Source organism: Musca vetustissima, unplaced genomic scaffold (genome assembly GCF_032173495.1).
Source record: "Musca vetustissima isolate MV318-11 ecotype Yass unplaced genomic scaffold, APGP_CSIRO_Mvet_v1 utg10441, whole genome shotgun sequence".
NCBI classification, from domain to species: Eukaryota; Metazoa; Arthropoda; class Insecta; order Diptera; family Muscidae; genus Musca; species Musca vetustissima.
In genome coordinates, this window is record NW_026880011.1 from 215,258 (window position 1) to 235,007 (window position 19,750).

The 19,750-nt window shown below is 33.2% G+C and overlaps 1 protein-coding gene across 1 annotated transcript in view; it reads left to right on the forward strand.

Moving 5' to 3' along the window:
* The window catches only part of LOC133325276 (fatty acyl-CoA reductase wat-like), a 40,771-nt gene that overhangs the window by 8,762 nt on the left and 12,259 nt on the right, over positions 1-19,750 (forward strand). The window contains exons 3-4 of the mRNA XM_061534063.1: positions 8,632-8,744; positions 8,813-9,061. Coding sequence (XP_061390047.1) covers positions 8,632-8,744; positions 8,813-9,061 — 362 coding nt within the window. The remainder of the gene's footprint in view (positions 1-8,631; positions 8,745-8,812; positions 9,062-19,750) is intronic.

Below are 19,750 nucleotides of genomic sequence, written 5' to 3' on the forward strand. Positions count from 1 at the left end.
AATTTTGAAGAATTTTTTTCTTACCTCCACTCTTTCCCTGGATGTGGGTGTTACATTCTGAGTAACATGATTTAACATGATTTCATTTTTGTTCTTTCCCCATTCTTTCGGTTTTTGCCAAGCGTCATAAACAATGACCGGCAAAAAAATGCCAGCAGTGTAAACAGGTCTTATAATGACTATTAAAATTTAATTGTTTTTCGTTCCAAAATAATAAAACTCAAGCAAAAAAAACTGAAATGTGCAAAACTTATTTTAAATAATTAATCATCATGATTATCTTTGTTTGATGTTTTAATGAAGCTTTATGGTATTTCATGCTATGTATGAATGAGAGTAAGCAAATGAAAAAAAAACACAGAAATGAAATAAAATAACAAAAATCGCGGTTCTGTTTTTTTTTTTTATTTTTGTTGAAATCGATTCTATGGATTTCCGTTCATATGTCGTTCTTCACGTGTAGTTTTGAAAATAAAACCAAACAACAACAACAAAAACCAATCAGTCAAGTTCACTGAACTGACCTATTCTAGAATGTTGTCTTTTTTGGATATGTTCAATTAAATTTCAAATTGCCCATAGTTATGAAATAGGCTCGACTAAAATTGTATATGAAAAAAACTTTTAAATTTGGAATTGTTAAAGAGGAAAACGTTTCCTCGATATTTACATATGTAAGTTTGACCATTGTCCATGGGTAAGGTCGATTGAGACAAACAAAATACATTCTATTAATTTTAATTGGGAAAAACATACAATTTGTAATAAATATATAAGCTGTGTTTGCTTTACATACCCTCCAGCTTATTGCATAAATTTAGAAGTTTATAAAAGAGGACCGACGGATTTATTATATTTACCAAGCCTTGACCTAGTTTGAAGGTGAGGGACTTGACCTAGGTTTGGTAAATATAATAAATTGTGCAATTCGGACATTATACTCGTGGGGAAATCCATTCACATGATATTATAAAATTAATTTTTAGCACAATTTTGGCCATTTTGAGGGGGTGGTACCAGAAGGAGTGAACCGATAATTCACTCCTTTTCCAAAAAAATATTATTTAACGGTCTAGGGTGGACTTTTCTTAAATATTTGTTATTAATATTTTTGAAGAAATTTCAAGGACTGAATTCGCAAGTATTTATTAAAAAAATTGAACGACTATCCACAAGTTCGGATTTTTTAAAATTCTTTTCTAAAAGAATATCCAAAAGCGTGAACTTTTAAAAATATTTTGTAAATGGTTTCCAAAAGCGTGTATTTTTTTTTAATACATTTTTAAGGACTATCCACAAGCGTGATTTTTTTGGAAATTTGGAAGGACTATCCAAAAGCGTGTATTTAATAAAAAAGCGTGGATTTTTATACCCTTCACCACACTGTGGTACAGGGTATTATGTCTTTGTGCATATGTTGTAACAGGAAATATGAATCGATATAGACCCATGGTTCCTTTTAAAAATATGCATATCTGAGTCGATTTATGGATGGCCGTCTGTCCGTCCGTCCATGTATTTTTGTAAACAAACTGCAGGTAGCATTTATGATCCGAATTGGATGAAATTTGGCACATTTAACTTATTTGGAACAAGGACGAACCCTATTGAAATTGGGGAAAATCGGTTCAGATTTAGATATAGCACCCATATATATTTTCGTCCGATTTAATGTAAATGGTGCTCCAAACTCCCAATATTGCAATATTAGGTCTAGATTGGTATATGTCATGTTTTTTTTTTAAATCGGTTCAGATTTAGATATAGCTCATATATATTTTTTTCGGTTCATATATATTTTCGTCCGATTTTATGTAAATCGAGCACCATACTGCCAATATTTGTTTGATTGCGACATAATTTTGCACAGCGCACTGAAATTACCGCTAATTATTTTTGGAATCGGTTCAGATTTAGATATAACTCCCATATATAGCTTCGTCGGATTTTATCTAAATGGAGCACCAAACAGTCATTGTTTTCCGATTAAGACAAAATTTTGCATACCGTATTGAAGTCACTACATGTTGACATTCGTGAAGTTTTGTTGAAATAGTTTAAGATTTAGATATATCATATATTTTTATTTTATTTTTTATATTTTTATATTTTTTCATCTTATATTCTTTCATCCATTTTATGTAAAGGGTGCACCATACATCCTGTTCTATTTGCACAATATTTTTCTGTTGAAATCGGTTCAGATGTAGATATAGCTCTCACATATATATTTCTGACTTTTGAACTTTCTTTACTGGTTTAAAGAAATTTTTCACGAATTTTTCGCAATCGTTGAGTTTTTTTTTCAATTTTATTTTTTGTTGTAAACTATATTATAATCGTTGAACAAATGTGTATTACAAAATAATTAGGATATATAACAATATAAAGTAAATATGTATACATTTGTTTGTAAATATGTATGCTTGTAAAGTTACTTATTTCTTTATGTTTCTAAAATACAACTTATTATTTTTCCGTTTTTTATAAGAAGTGCCAACATCCGAACTAACACGTTTAACAAGGTGTCAAACATTTGCTAATAAAAAACTTGCATTTCATGCTAACTATTTTAATTTCATTGTATTTCACCATTAGCATGAATCATTTCAACAATCATGCAGACAATTTGACAAATCATACCTAATTTGTTGTTGATGTGTACAAATTCTCTATTTCGTTTTGATGTCTGTACATTTTAAAATCAAAGCAGAAGGTAAAAAAACAAACAAACAAAAAATATTTGTTTCGAGGTGTGTTCTATAAGGCAAAGATGTTACACCAAATCAATGACATCAATTAATTAGTTTTTGAACTACCCCATGTTGGACAATGTCATACTTTCCTCACTAATAAATAGCAGATTTTTCTAAAAGCAAAAAAAAAAAAAAAAACATGATCAGCCTGACTATTTTGCAAATGGTACAAATGGCATCCCAAATAATCCGCCAACACTACTGACATTGATAACATCCTAATATTCAAAATGACATCCAATTTCAATGGACGGTGTCTAGTCACTTATTGCCCCACTTCGAAACTAAATAAATATTACTTAACAAAGCCAATTTATTTTACGAGGTTATTGTTTTTTAGTTTTCTTCCCAAAATGGGATAATACTATTTAAGGTTGATTAGCTTAAAACTGATAACAATTATGAAAGGTGAACGAAAGTGAAATCCAAAAACGGGTTCTACATATGGCACCGATGCGCCCACGTTCTTGTTGCAAAACTTTGTTGACATTTCCGTATTTATCTAAATGAACACAGACAATTGTTTATGTTTTTGAAAATAACAAAAAAATAAAAATAACCAGTAAGGAAATTAGTAAAGTCGGACTTGGCCGACTATATGATACCCTTTACCTCATTGGGTAATTTCAACAGACGAATCCTAACAAACGTCGCATTTTTTAAGGACCAGTAAAATGAAATTGGATCCAAAAACATGACATTCTGCAACCGATACTAAATTTTTAATTTGGTCAGATGTATAAGCTATATCTAAATCTGAACCGATTTCAGGAAACTTAACACACATCATTCTAGACCTAATTCATTACGCTGTGCCAAATATTGTGCAATCGAACGATATATTGGTACTTTGTTGCGCCATTTACATTTAATAGGACAAAAATATATAAGGGAGCTATATCTAAATCTGAACCGATTTTTCCCAATTTCAATAGGGTTCGTCCTTGGGCCAAATTAGTGACCTATGCCAAATTTCACCCAAATCGAATCATAAATGCGACCTGTACTTTGTTCACAAAAATACATGGAGGGACAGACAGACGGACGGAGAGACGGACATGCGTAAATCGACTCAGAAAGTGATCCTCAAAAGGAACCATATGTCTATCTCGTTTCCTGGATTTATTAAAGAATATTTTTCAAGGGCCAACTGAGGCGTGGATTTATTAAAGAATATTTTTCAAGGGCCAACTGAGGCGTGGATTTATTAAAGAATATTTTTCAAGGGCCAACTGAGGCGTGGATTTATTAAAGAATATTTTTCAAGGGCCAACTGAGGCGTGGATTTATTAAAGAATATTTTTCAAGGGCCAACTGAGGCGTGGATTTATTAAAGAATATTTTTCAAGGGCCAACTGAGGCGTGGATTTATTAAAGAATATTTTTCAAGGGCCAACTGAGGCGTGGATTTATTAAAGAATATTTTTCAAGGGCCAACTGAGTAAAAAGAATATTTTGTCAAGTACCCAAAATAGGCGTGGATTTTTATTAAAGAATATTTTGTCAAGGGCCAACTGAGGCGTGGATTTATTAAAGAATATTTTGTCAAGGGCCAACTGAGGCGTGGATTTATTAAAGAATATTTTGTCAAGGGCCAACTGAGGCGTGGATTTATTAAAGAATATTTTGTCAAGGGCCCAAAATAGGCGTGGATTTTTTAAAGAATATTTTGTCAAGTACCCAAAAAAGGTGTGGATTTCTTAAAGAATATTTTGTCAAGTACCCAAAATAGGCGTGGATTTTTTAAAGAATATTTTGTCAAGTACCCAAAAAAGGCGTGGATTTATTAAAGAATATTTTGTCAAGGGCCAACTGAGGCGTGGATTTATTAAAGAATATTTTGTCAAGGGCCAACTGAGGCGTGGATTTATTAAAGAATATTTTGTCAAGGGCCAACTGAGGCGTGGATTTATTAAAGAATATTTTGTCAAGGGCCAACTGAGTCGATTTTTTAAAGAATATTTTGTCAAGAATATTATGGCTGCTATCTTGAAATATCGGCCAAGATTGATTATTTTTATTTGTAGAAAAAATTGCTACCCATTGATAATGTCTAATTCAAATTAGCCACACCCTAAAGAGTGGACCAATATCGAAAAATTTGTTTGAAGATTTGTAACCCAGTAAGAACCCAAAAATAAGTTCCTAAATGTAGAATATTTGAGGGTACCGTAATATGAGGGGAAACATATTACGGCACCATCAAGCCGTTTTCTAAGTCATATAACCAAAACAATCTGATTGCAGCTAATAGCATGTGTTTAGTAATATCCAAATAAAAGTTCAAACTTTATTTCAAATATTTCAATAATATATTTAACTATTTCTAACAAATCAATAACAAATAATTTTAACTAATAATTAGAAAACTGTGGAGATTTGTGGGCATGTAAGTGGTGGCGTAATCGCCGCAGACGATAACTTGGCAAAATCATTTCCGATATTAAATGGATGCAGTTTTGTTGTGTCAATAATCGGTGTACGCTGCTTCCCGCCACAATGAGGCGATCTACGCCCAGATAAAGTCAATGTATTTATAATTTGTTCTCCTTGTTTTTTATTATGTATTGGACTATGTGTTGAATATTCGTCATAATTACCAATTTCAATTTTTGGAGACTTCAATAATTGTGATTTTTCCACAATCAAGTTTTGTGAGTCAGTAGAGTCGTCAGATGGTGAATTCAGTTGTCGATACTTTTTTTGTTTGATTTTATTCAGGACAAAGCGCTCAAATGCTGGATCAAGATCTAAACTACAGCGGCGTTGTGTTTCATCCATTGTTCATAAATTAATTGATGGTTTCTGTTTTCGGAATATTATTTTTTATTACATTTATATGTAAAATGTATACAATTATAATACAATACCTTATAAGTTGTAAATTTATATATTTTTCGCTTATTTAATATTGTCCAAAAAGAGCTAATTGGTTAGTCTTTGTCAAAGTGGAAAAAAATCTTGATGAACGATTTGTTGTTTGGATTAACCTAATATAGAACGTAAAGCATAACGTAAACGCCAACGTATGATTGGCTTTAATTAGATTGATGTATGCATAGACATAATAGGTGCGTTCGTTTACTAATAAAATAATAGGTAGAAGAAATCCACACCTATAAGTGGACTGCTGAAAATATTTTTAAAAAATTCCAAGCCTATATGTAGATTCTAAATTAAAAAAAATCTCGTCCATATGAAGATTCAATTTTTTTTTTAGATTCTCGCTTTTATGTAAATTCTATTTTTTTTAAATCTCTGCTATAATTGGGTCTTAGAAAAATATTTTTAAAAATCCACGCCTATAAGAGGACTCTTAACAGTATTTTTAACCAGTAAGGAAAGTAGTAAAGTCGGTCTGGGCCGACTATATGATACCCTTCACATATGTAGGCTTAATTCAGTACGCTGTGCAAATCGAAAGATATTTGAGGGCTTTGGTGCACCATTTACCTTAAATCGGACTAAAATATATATGGGAGCTATATCTAAATCTGAACCGATTTTCACGAAACTTAGCACACATTATTCTAGGCCTAATTCAGTACGCTGTGCCAAATTTCGTGCAAATCGAAATAAGTTTAGAGACTTTGGTGCACAATTTACCATAAATCGGACGAAAATATATATGGGAGCTTTATCGAAATCTGAACCGATTTTCACGAAACTTAGCACACATCATTCTAGGCCTAATTCAGTACGCTGTTCCAAATTTCGTGCAAATCGAAAGATATTTGGGGACTTTGGTGCACCATTTACCTTAAATCGGACGAAAATATATATGGGAGCTATATCTAAATCTTAACCGATTTTCATGAAACTTAACACACATCATTCTAGACCTAATTCATTATGCTGTTCCAAATTTCGTGCAATTCGAAGGATATATAGGGACTTTGGTACACCATTTACCTTAAATCGGACGAAAATATATATGGGAGCTATATCTAAATCTTAACCGATTTTCATGAAACTTAACGCACATCATTCTAGGCTTAATTCAGTACGCTGTGCCAAATTTCGTGCAAATCGAAAGATATTTGAGGGCTTTGGTACACAATTTACCTTAAATCGGAAGAAAATATATATGGGAGCTATATCTAAAACTGAACTTATTTTCACGAAACTTAGCACACATCATTCTAGGCTTAATTCAGTACGCTGTGCCAAATTTCGTGCAAATCGATCTGATATTTGGGGACTTTGGTGCACCATTTACCTTAAATCGGACGAAAATATATATGGAAGCTATATCTAAATTTCATCTAATTCGGTTCATAAATGCGACATGTAATTTGTTTACAATTTAACATGGAAAGACGGACGGACATGCATAAATCGATTTAAAATTTGATTCTATGCATATTCTCAAAATGAACCATGTGTCAATCTCGTTTCCTTTTGCCTGTTACAAACATATGCACAATGACATAATACTCTGTTTCACAGTGTGGTGAAGGGTGTAAAAATCCATTGGTGGATCTAAGACACATATTTTTAAGAAATCCATGCCTCTAGGTGGACCTTTTAAAAAAATCCGCGCCTATGAATGGACCTTAGGTAAATATTTTTTTAGAAAATCCACGCCTTTAGGTAGACTGCAAACATAACCAGTTTAACCAGCGGTTAAACTGGTTATGTTTGCAGTCTATAGTCGGAGCAGTATAGTCGGACGGGGCCGACCATGCGATACCCCACACAACTACCACGGAACTCTAACTTTCTGCGGATTTTTATTCCAAGCCTGGGAAATATTTCGCGATAGTTGCACCCTCTTGACTGACTAGAGGTCAACAAATATTCAGTACAGCCCTTCTAATTACTTGTTCAGATTCCCCTCACCGTGGCTTGTGTTATGATTTTCGGCTTTCAATTGTTGTCTATAGATCGACTCGAAAAAACACAAAAAATAAGTTTTCGGTTCAATTCATCAAAAAACTAATTATTTGTTCATCAACGATAATTATAGGCGTTAACCTTGGCATGCCTGGATCCTCATGGAAACTTTCAAAGCGATCAGCGCTATATTTCCGCCCTAACTCCCACATCCGAGTACATACGACCATATAATTGGTATCAATTTAAAGGTCAACCACTCCTCTTGGAGGAGTCTAGGGTCTATGTCCTTCAGGGGTAAATCTATACGCAATAGAATACATATTTTGTAATTTTTCACACAAAAGTTAGGGTCCATTTGACCCGCTAAATATTGACCGATCTTTATCAAAATAGGAATGCCTATTCTTTGGCCCGATCCCCTTCTCCATGTAAAAATTGCGATGTATGGACCAAATTTGCGGCCTATGGAGCGACCAGAAAATCAGACAAAAATAAAGTTTTTGGTCCATTTCAACCCCTATATATTAACCGATCTTTATCAAAAACAATAGATAGGCCGAACCCATCCTACATGCAAAATGTCGTGAAGGACCAATAACTGGGGCCTGTATCGTGTTTACAAATTATAATGGATAGACGGACGGACGGACACACATGTGACGATCGATATACTTAAAGGTGGGTCTAGGTATTCCAGTATTTCGCAGCGTTACAAACTCTTGGGGCTGCACAAAGCTATAATAGCCTGACAACATAGTTGTGTAGGGTATAAAAAATCTTCGACTATAGTTGAACCTTAGAAAAATATTAAAAAAATCCACGCCTTCTATATAAAAGGATTTTAAATAATCGCCCTCAGCAGACTGGCAAAAAATCAAAATTTTTAAATTTAATTTTTCTCAGTGTATTTTTTATTACTTATCTACCGTTACTTTTCAATTCTTCTTCTTTTTTATTCCCATTTTACTACTTTTTATATTATCTCCTTTCATTTTCTTAATTTTTGTTTTGTATTGCTTCCATACTTTTGTTACAGTATTCATTGAGAAGTTGTTGCGTTCAACTGAAGTGCAGTACATTTACGTGTTGGCCCGTCCCAAATCTGGCAAAGATGCTAGCGAACGATTTGCCCAGATCTTCAAGGAGCCTGTGAGTTATGTGACAAATTTATTGACAAAATATTTTATTTAAAAATAATTATTTTTGATTTGTTAAAGGTATTTGAAAAATTACATGCCGCTCGCCCCAATTCCCTGAAATTCATCAAAACGATTGCCGGTGATTGTACCCTACCCAATTTGGGTATATCCCATGAGGATCGTCAAGAGTTAATCGAGAATGTTGATGTGGTGATTCATAGCGCCGCCACAGTTCGTTTCAATGAACCGTTAAGCAATGCAACGCAAATAAATGTTGAAGCGACGATCGATATGTTAAAGCTGGCAAAAGAAATGAAACATTTGAAGGTGAGTAGATGGCGGCTTGGCATTTGGTGTAGTCAATGTTGACAAGAGAGGTTAATTCCGAAATGTTTTTTGTTACACCATTGATTTTATAATCTATGCTAATAAAAGAGTAAAGTGATTGACTAACTGATTTAACGATTCAGCAACGCCCAGACGAAACGGCTGACGCTAGAATCGTGAAATTTTAGGTGAGGATCCTAAGGCGTCAGATAAGGCTGGGTTTTTGGAAATTCGCACTAGAATGGTACGAAAAGTAATAAAATGTACTAAATGTGATACCATTTGTATTTGGCGAACCAGTAGAGCTAGAACTCTGAAATTTTGGATTGGTGTTCGTTGAAGGCACCAGATGTAGCAAAGGGCTTTTTGGAAATTCGAACTATGAGTATCCGAAAAGTACTGAAATGTACTAAATTTGGTACTATTTCGTAGCATGTGAATGGATTGAGCTAAAAACTTCAAATTTGGAATGCAAATTAAGGTTGAGAAGTAGGGTCGATATGAGGAGAGTTAGGAAAGCGTGTACACATGTGTACGAAAAGTACTATATTTGGTACAAATTTGATTTGAAGGTACAAATCGAGGTGGAATCCTGAAAATTGAAAGTAACATTACCGTGGGAGTGTAGGATTAGGATATGTACGCAGTTTTGGAAAATATTTGCTTATGTGTACGAAAAGTACTAAACCGTACTATAATAGGTACAATTTGTATTTGGGTGAACCGATAGAGCTGGAACAATGAAATTTTGAGTTAGGATCATTGTAGGGATGTAGGATTAGGGTCAGGATTCAGTTTAACAAATTAATACTTATGGTTACTAAATGGTACTAAATTTGGTACAATTTGAATTTTAGGTGAACCAATAGAGCAAGAATCATGAAATTGGAGTCAGGATCAATGTGGAGGTGTAAGATTGAAATATGTTAGAAGTTTTAGAAATTCGTACTAATGTGTACTAAATTTGTTACAATTTAAATTGTGGGTGAAGCGATGAAGTGATGAAATTTTTATTTAGGACCATTGTGGAGGTGTAGGATTGGGGTATGTAGGAAGTTTTGGAAATTCGTACTACTGTGTACTAAATTTGGTACAATTTGAATTGTGGGTCAATCGATAAAGTTGGAATCTTGAAACATGGATTTTGGGATGACTGTGGGGGTGTAGGATTGGGGTATGTAGGAAGTTTTGGAAATTGGTACAACTATGTACTAAATTTGGTACAATTTGAATTGTGGGTGCACTAATAGAGTTGGAATCCTGGAACTTGGATTTAGGATGACTGTGGCAGATGTAGGTTTTGGGTAGGAAGGAGGTTTTGAAAATAAGTACTACTGTGTACTAAATTTGCTACAATTAGAATTGTGGGTGAATCGATAAAGTTAGAATCCTGAAACTTGGATTTAGAATTACTATCGGTGTTTAGGTTTGGGTATGTAGGAAGTTTGGAAAATTCGTACTACTGTGTACTAAATTTGATACAGTTTTAATTGTGGGTGATCCAGTGGAGTTGGAATCCTGAAATTTGAATTTGGAATCATCATTGTGGGGGTGTAGGTTCGGAGTATGCATGAAGTTTTGTTGGATGGTTGAAGAGGGTACTTATGGAAATAATGTGTGCTAAATGGAAATTTTGGATATGGGTGAACCTTTAGAGCTCAAATCATGAAATTTGGTACTAAATGGTACTATGACCGATATTAATGTGTGGATTGTTTTTTCTGACATATGCAATTTCCAACATTCGCTAACGAAGATGCGTGCATATGCAAGTTTTCAATAAAACTTGATGGAAATAATATAAAATCGAAGATAGTGGTAATTTCTAAAAAAAAGTTTTTACAAGAGCCAACCTTAGAGTTCCAAAATTTAAACTTGTAAAAATTGCAGAAATCCCTGAAAATATTTATTTATATAAAAAAATGCTTGCATGAAATATTTATAATTAAAATTATATAAAAATCTTAAGAAAATATTCTTTAAAAAAATCACGACTTTAGATAGTACTTAAAAAAAATATTTAAAAAAAAACCCCGCTTATGGATAATCTCTTAAAAAATCCTCGCTTATGGATAGTGCTGTGGATAGTTCTTGAAAACATGTTTTTAAAAAAGTTTTTTTTTTTTAAATCCATGCCTATGGCTTTGATAAATATTTAAAACATTTAATTGTATAAATCAGATCGAATCCGACAGGCTTATAAAAAAATAAAAAAATAATGATAAAAAATTATCATCCAAGTTGCATCTTAATACCTTCTGTTTCATTGACAATGTGTAATTATGTTGTTTACATATCTACATATTTTGTATCGCCATTAAATATTCAAAACTCTTCAATATTGCTGAAATTAAGTGTTTTACATCAGATTGTTAACTTATTTGTAAACAGCTTCCGCATAAATACCGGTTTTATTATAAACGTCACATGGTTTTAAGCACGCGACACAAACTACCCATCAAAGCGGCGGAGTGCAGCACACGTCTGGCCACAATTACTCACATACCGAACAGCTGGTGGTCTAGTGGAAATGTAGGTTTTCGGGTTACTAAAATCTCGAGCCAAGTCAAAACGTGTGCTACAATAATCGGTAGATGTGTGACCAGCAAAACAAAGCCCACAAAAACAGTTGTAACGACTTAGCAGGACGGCCTGCTACTGAATATTACAAATTGACTAACATTGCAAGTATTATAAAATTACATACATATGTATGTCTGTATGTATGAAGATTTGGTCGTATATATTTAAAATAAAACTATTATGCCAGTTACGCTATAAAACCGGCTGAATGAAAAGAAAAAATCCCAAAGACAACAATAGTCACGTAACGCAACTAATTTTTTTCTTCTTCTTTCAACGAAGAAAAAGTGGTAGTAGCAAGCAGACAAGTTGAAGCTGAGCCATGCTGAGACATCGAAAAGAAAATAGGCAGTAGTTAAAATTGTATGAAAGTTTGTTGTTATTGTTTGTAAGATATCGCCATGGTAGCCTTTTTTCAACGATCTTTTCGATATTTGTGGTCGATAGTGGCCGGTTTGAAATTCCAAAATTGGTCAAGCAAAATGGTCGAATTTTTTTCAAAAACTATCTGACAAGGTTTTTTCATGGACTCCCTATAAGGGTCAAGGACTATCTCACCAATAGGCGTAGATTTTTAAAGAAGTTTTTTTTCAAAGACTATCTGACCAATAGGCGTAGATTTTTGAAAGAACATTTTTTCAAGGACTATCTGGAAATAGGCCTTGATTTCTTAAAGAAAAAATTTTCAAGGAATATCTGACCAATAGGCTTTGATTTTTAAAGAACATTTTTCAAGGATTATCTGACCAACAGGCGTAGATTTTTTAAAGAAAATTTTTTCAAGGACTATCTGACCAATAGGCGCAGATTTGTTAAAGAAAATTTTTTCAAGGACTACCTGACCAATAGGCGTAGATATTTTAAAGAAAATTTTTTCACGAACCTTCTGACCAATAGGCGTAGATTTAAAAAAAATTCAAGGACTATCTGACCAATAGGCGTAGATATTTTAAAGAAAATTTTTTCAAGAACCTTCTGACCAATAGGTGTAGATTTAAAAAAATTCAAGGACTATCTGACCAATAGGCATCGATTTTTTAAAGAAAATATTTTCAAGGACTATCTGACCAATAGGCATCGATTTTTTAAAGAAATTATTTTCAAGGACTATCTGACCAATAGGCGTAGATTTTTTATAGATAGTTTATCAAGGACCATCTGACCAGTAGGCGTAGATTTTTAAAGAAAATTTTTTCAAGGACTATCAGACCAATAGGCGTAGATTTTTTAAAGAAAATTTTTTCAAGGACTATCTGACCAATAGGCGTAGATTTTTTAAAGATTTATTAATTTTTTCAGACTAATCAAGGACTATCTCAAGGCGTGGATTTATTAAAGAATATTTTTTCAAGGACTATCTCAAGGCGTGGATTTATTAAAGAATATTTTTTCAAGGACTATCTCAAGGCGTGGATTTATTAAAGAATATTTTTTCAAGGACTATCTCAAGGCGTGGATTTATTAAAGAATATTTTTTCAAGGACTATCTCAAGGCGTGGATTTATTAAAGAATATTTTTTCAAGGACTATCTCAAGGCGTGGATTTATTAAAGAATATTTTTTCAAGGACTATCTCAAGGCGTGGATTTATTAAAGAATATTTTTTCAAGGACTATCTCAAGGCGTGGATTTATTAAAGAATATTTTTTCAAGGACTATCTCAAGGCGTGGATTTATTAAAGAATATTTTTTCAAGGACTATCTCAAGGCGTGGATTTATTAAAGAATATGCAAGGCGTGGATTTATTAAAGAATATTTTTTCAAGGACTATCTCAAGGCGTGGATTTATTAAAGAATATTTTTTCAAGGACTATCTCAAGGCGTGGATTTATTAAAGAATATTTTTTCAAGGACTATCTCAAGGCGTGGATTTATTAAAGAATATTTTTTCAAGGACTATCTCAAGGCGTGGATTTATTAAAGAATATTTTTTCAAGGACTATCTCAAGGCGTGGATTTATTAAAGAATATTTTTTCAAGGACTATCTCAAGGCGTGGATTTTTTAAAGAATATTTTTTCAAGGACTATTTGAAGGCGTGGATTTATTATTTTTTCAAAGACTATCTCAAGGCGTGGATTTATTAAAGAATATTTTTTCAAGGACTATCTCAAGGCGTGGATTTATTAAAGAATATTTTTTCAAGGACTATCTCAAGGCGTGGATTTATTAAAGAATATTTTTTCAAGGACTATCTCAAGGCGTGGATTTATTAAAGAATATTTTTTCAAGGAATATTTTTTCAAGGACTATCTCAAGGCGTGGATTTATTTTTTCAAGGACTAAGGCGTGGATTTATTAAAGAATATTTTTTCAAGGACTATCTCAAGGCGTGGATTTATTAAAGAATATTTTTTCAAGGACTATCTCAAGGCGTGGATTTATTAAAGAATATTTTTTCAAGGACTATCTCAAGGCGTGGATTTATTAAAGAATATTTTTTCAAGGACTATCTCAAGGCGTGGATTTATTAAAGAATATTTTTTCAAGGACTATCTCAAGGCGTGGATTTATTAAAGAATATTTTTTCAAGGACTATCTCAAGGCGTCAAAGAGAGTAAGAGTTTGAGAAGCTATTTGTTGGCATTATATAAAGTAAAGCTATAGTGTGTTTAAAGAAAATCAAAAAAAGAAAATAAAAACACACTTTTACATTGCATAATTCGTTAGTATGGTTTAATGTGTGTAGATTTTCACGATTTTTTATTTTATTTTCTTTACTCAAGTTAAGGCGTCTCCTCCTATCATATATCACATGGAGTGTTTTTCTTCTTGTTCGACGTCGTTGTTGGCGTCTTTGGAGTCAAACTGGCAACGACATAAATTATACGATGCCCAGATACATGTGAAAGTGTCATGTTGGCTTAGTTGCAGTCGACTTATCTCGGAGTAGTTTTTCATTATTGCAAGACATTAAATATTTGCAAAATTTACATATTCAAGGAAGACAATGAAAAAGTACTAATAATTGGTAATGGCAATAAATGCAAGGGGAAATACATTAATCAATTGAGTTTATGTAAGAGGATATAAATTTGGGAAACTATATAAACTGTAGTTCGGACTATGCATTTTTGGAGAATATAAAAATGCTTATATGAGCTGTGGGAGTGGCTTTGTTAATAGAATTTTTTCATGAATTTATACTTTTAGCCTTATGATAAATGAGATATATAGACATTTATACGGTAAAAATGCGTCTCATAGAAATATTGGTTTAGGTCCCATATTTCTTTGGGGTCTAAATCAATATTTCAAATTGCATATCGGACCACACTTTTTGTACCTCCTCCACAAAATCTCTCGATAAAATGGATTAAAACATAATCAAATTTGTGATATATGAATTTAGTACCAATTTGTACACATAAGTTCGAATTTCCGTTACTACCTAATTCATACAATTCAAAGAAATCATATTTCCCAATTTCGGGATTTAAGCTCTATCGGATCATCTAAATCCAAATTATATCAAATTGAGTACACTTCAGTACAATTTTCTACAATAATTTTAGGACACCAGCCCCATCCGTTCCTACAAATTTTACCAAATTTATTACATACACTTTCAAAGCCACCTCCTTATGTCGGCCCTGATTTGCATTCCAAAGTTTATGTTGTTGAACCAAATTTAGTACATTTTTGTACTTTTCGGACACATTCAGTACGAATTTCCAAAAAACAACACTTTGGCACATCTATCCTACACTCCATTACTAACCCCTAATTTAAGAGTTCTAGCTCTACCGGTTCGCCAAATACAAATGGTAGCATAAGCCTATGAAAGGACCACAAAAAATATTTACAAAATACCGGCCTTTGTATGGAACAGAAAAAAAGAAGTGAACAAAAAAAATTAAAAAAAAACTCCACTTCTATGTAAAGACCAAAAAAATATTTTAAAAAATCTATGCATATGTAAGGACCATAAAAACAATTTAAAAACCAGTAAGGAAAGTAGTAAAGTCGGACGGGGCCGACTACATGATACCCTTCACCACTTTGGGTATATTCAACAGATAAATCCTAACAGACGTCACATTTTTAAAGGACCAGTGAAATGAAATTGGATCTATAAACATGTCATTCTGCAACCGATACTAAATTTTTCATTTGGTCGGATATAGAAGCTATATCTAAATCTGAACCAATTTCAGGAAACTTAACACACATCATTCTAGACCTAATTCATTACGCTGTGCCAAATTTCGTGCAAACCGAAAAATATTAAGGGACTTTGGTACACCACTTACCTTAAATCGGACGAAAATATATATGGTAGCTGTATCTAAATCTGAACCGATTTTCAGGAAACTTAAAACACATCATTCTAGACCTAATTCATTATGCTGTGCCAAATTTCGTGCAAATTGAAAGATATATAGGGACATTGGTCACCATTTACATTAAATCGGCCGAAAATATATATGGGAGATAAATCTGAACCGATTTTCAGGAAACTTAACACACATCATTCTAGACTTAATTGAGGAGGCTGTGCCAAATTTCGTGCAAATCAAAAGTTATATAGGGACCATTTAAATATATATTTAAGAGCTATATCTAAATCTGAACCGATTTTTTCCCAATTTCAATGCAAATAAGTGACATATGCCAAGTTTCATCCAATTCGGATCATAAATGCGACCTGTAGTTTGTTAATTTAACATAAACAGACGGACGGACATGCATAAATCGACTTAAAAAGTGATTCTACACATATTCTCAAAAGGAACCATGTGTCTATCTCGTTTCCTTTTGCCAGCTACAAACATATGCACAAAGACATAATACCCTGTACCACAGTGTGGTGAAGGGTATAAAAACTCCGTGCGGATGTAAGGACCCTAAAACATAATTTAAAATAATACACGTCTATAAAGACCTCAAAAATATGCAAGAAAAAGATTGAAATTCACAAAAACTTGTCTAAAATCCCAAAATTCGGAATACTGGTGGTACCGATATATAGGGGCTACCCCAAAACTTATGTCAACATTAACAATTCTAAGTACGGATATGTGTCATTCAGTGAGAACCTCAAATAACAAAAAAAAATATATAGATAATTCGGTTGGAAATCCTGTCTAAATCCCTAAAATACCGAGTATTTGGGGAATATCGTTATATGGGGACTACACCAAAATGTGGACCAATATATAAGATTTGCAATACCAAACATCCTAGGAGTACTAGCAATGTCTATGCAAAATTTCAGAGCTTTATCTTAAAGATTGCAATCTCTATCTGGATTTCATTCTGATCAAGAATATATATATTTTGGGTCTCCGGTGAATATTTCGAGAATTTGCAAACGGAATGACAAATTTTATACACACTCTACCTTATTGTGGAGGTTATAAAAACCTATGTAAGGACCCCAAAAAAAAAAAAATAATTTTTAAAAATCCACGCCAATTTAGAGAGAATAACCCCACACAAGTATTGGCAACACTGCCGTGGACGAATTTTGCCATCCCTGCCTATCATATAAGTGAGCAATATTAGAACAACAACAACTCTTCAACATACAGTTCTTACCTTGGAGAAAAGCTCGTGTCCCATAGCCTTACTCTTCTAAGCTCACGAGTGCAATAGAGATCAAACGACGACGGCAACGGCGACTGCGACGACAACGATTGTTCATACGACCGAGGATGACACAAACGAAAAACGTAAACAAACAATGGCACCACGAAATGATCACTAACCAAAACAAAGAACAAATGATAGAAACAACAAAAAAACATAGCACAATTTTATTTGACACAACTTTTTTTTATTGGCAAATAATTATATTTTCAATGATTTCTTCGACAAATTCAATTGAAACACTTGAATCAAACACTTTTCACTTCAATTTTGCCAATAACTTTAATTTACAAGGAGGGATGACATAGGGACAACAGAACACAAACAAAAATAAACAAATAACAAAAAACGAACACGAAGATGATGGACAGCAAGGCAACTTGTAAATAAAAACTATGCATAAACCAAAAACGCGATCAAATTAACACTTTAATATCACTAAATTGTTTTAAACTAATTATACAAATTTACAGATGATGGAACACTAAATTAATACGAAAATTAAAGAAAACACGACGAAACTCTCGACGAACTCCTCGCGCCCGACTTCAATGAAAAGACAAAACAACTGAAGAGAAAACAATTGTTGAGTTGCCATAGTCAATGTAATTAGATCAACAAATGTGATGGACTTCATTCAGTCATTTAGTTAAGACGAAACGGCTGAAGCTAGAATCTTGAAATGTTGGATGAGGGTCATTCGTACTAGAACGGAACGAAAAGTGCTAATCTATACTAATAAAAGTGTCTGACTGACTGATTTAACGATTCATCAAAGCCCAGACGAAACGGCTGAAGCTATAATCTTGAAATTTTGGGTGAGGGTCACTCTTGGTCCAAAGGCGACAGATAAGGCTGTGTTTTTGGAAATTCGTATTTGGCGAACCGGTAGAGCTAGAACTCGGAAATTTGGATTGGTAATCGCTGATGTACCAAAGGGTTTTTGGAAATTCGAACTATAACTATCCGAAAAGTACTAAAATGTACTTAATTTGGTACAATTTCGTAGCATGTGAATGGATAGAGCTAAAAACTTGAAATTTGGAATGCGGATTAGGGTTAAGATGTGGAGTCTATGTAAGGAGATGGTTTCGAAAGCGTGTACTCATGTGTACGAAAAGTACTATATGGTACTATACTTGGTACAAGTTTAATTTGGAGATACAAATCGAGTTGGAATCGTAAAATTTGAAATTAACATTACCGTCGGAGTGAAGGATTGGGATATGTACGTAGTTCCAAAACTACGTACATATTGTTTACTTACGTGTACGAAAAGTACTAAATTGTACTATAATTGGCACAATTTGGATTTGGGTGAACCGATAGAGCGCGAACAATGACATTTGGAGTCAGGATCATTGTAGGGGTGTAGGATTGGGGTCTGGACTCAGTTTAATACATTAACTTATAGGTACTAAATTGTACTAAATTTGGTACAATTTGAATTTTAGGTGAACCAATAGAGCTAGAATCATGAAATTTGGAGTCAGGATCATTGTTGAGGTGTAAGATTGAGATATGTGGAAATTGTACTAATGTGTACCAAATTTGGTACAATTTATGTTGTGGATGAAGCAATAGAGTTGGAATTCCGATATTTAGATTTTGGATCACTGTGGGGTTGTAGGATTGGGTTATGTAGGAAGTTTTGGAAATTGGTACTACTGTGTACAAAATTTGGTACAATTTGAATTGTGGGTGAACCGATAGAGTTGAAATCCTGAAACTTGGATTTAGGATCACTGTGGGGGTGTATGTTTAGGTTAAGTAGGAAGTTTTAAAATTTCGTACGACTGTGTACTAAATTTAGTACAATTTGAATTGTGGGTGAAGCGATTGAGTTCAAATCCTGAAAATTAGAGTCAGGATCACTGTGGGTGTAGATTTGGGGTATGTACACAGTTTTGGAAAGTGGAAAGTGTTGAAATTCGTATTTATGACTGTTTGGGTGAAGGGTAAAAAATGACACCAAACTTTGTATACAGCTAGATTTCCTTTGCGGTCAGAATTTGTGTGTAGGGTTGAGATATGGAGGTATTTTTGGGAAAAAGTACTATAAGAGAACATAGGTACTAAACGGTTCTAAAAGTGTTAATATTGGTTGATATTGGATTTTAAATACTTCCCACATTCGCTAACGAAGAAGCGGGTATATGCTAGTATGGTACTATTTGTATTTGTGTAGAATAGATGTACCAAAGGTTTTTTGGATATTCGAACTATACCTAAAAGTACTAAAATGTACTAATTAAATGTAAAATTACTAATAACCAAATTTAATGCAATTTGGGTTTAGGCGAACCGAAATAGCGGTAATCTTGAAATTTGGAATTAAGATAAATGTTGAAGTTAAGGATTGGGTTAGGAATGTAGTTTTGGATAATTGTACTTATTCCTTCTATTACGATATATTCCAAATTACGATTTTGTCGTAATTGACCATAATTTGGTATTTAAAATTCTCATTTGGGGTGAAATATTCTTAGTAAAAACTATTAATATTGATTAGTA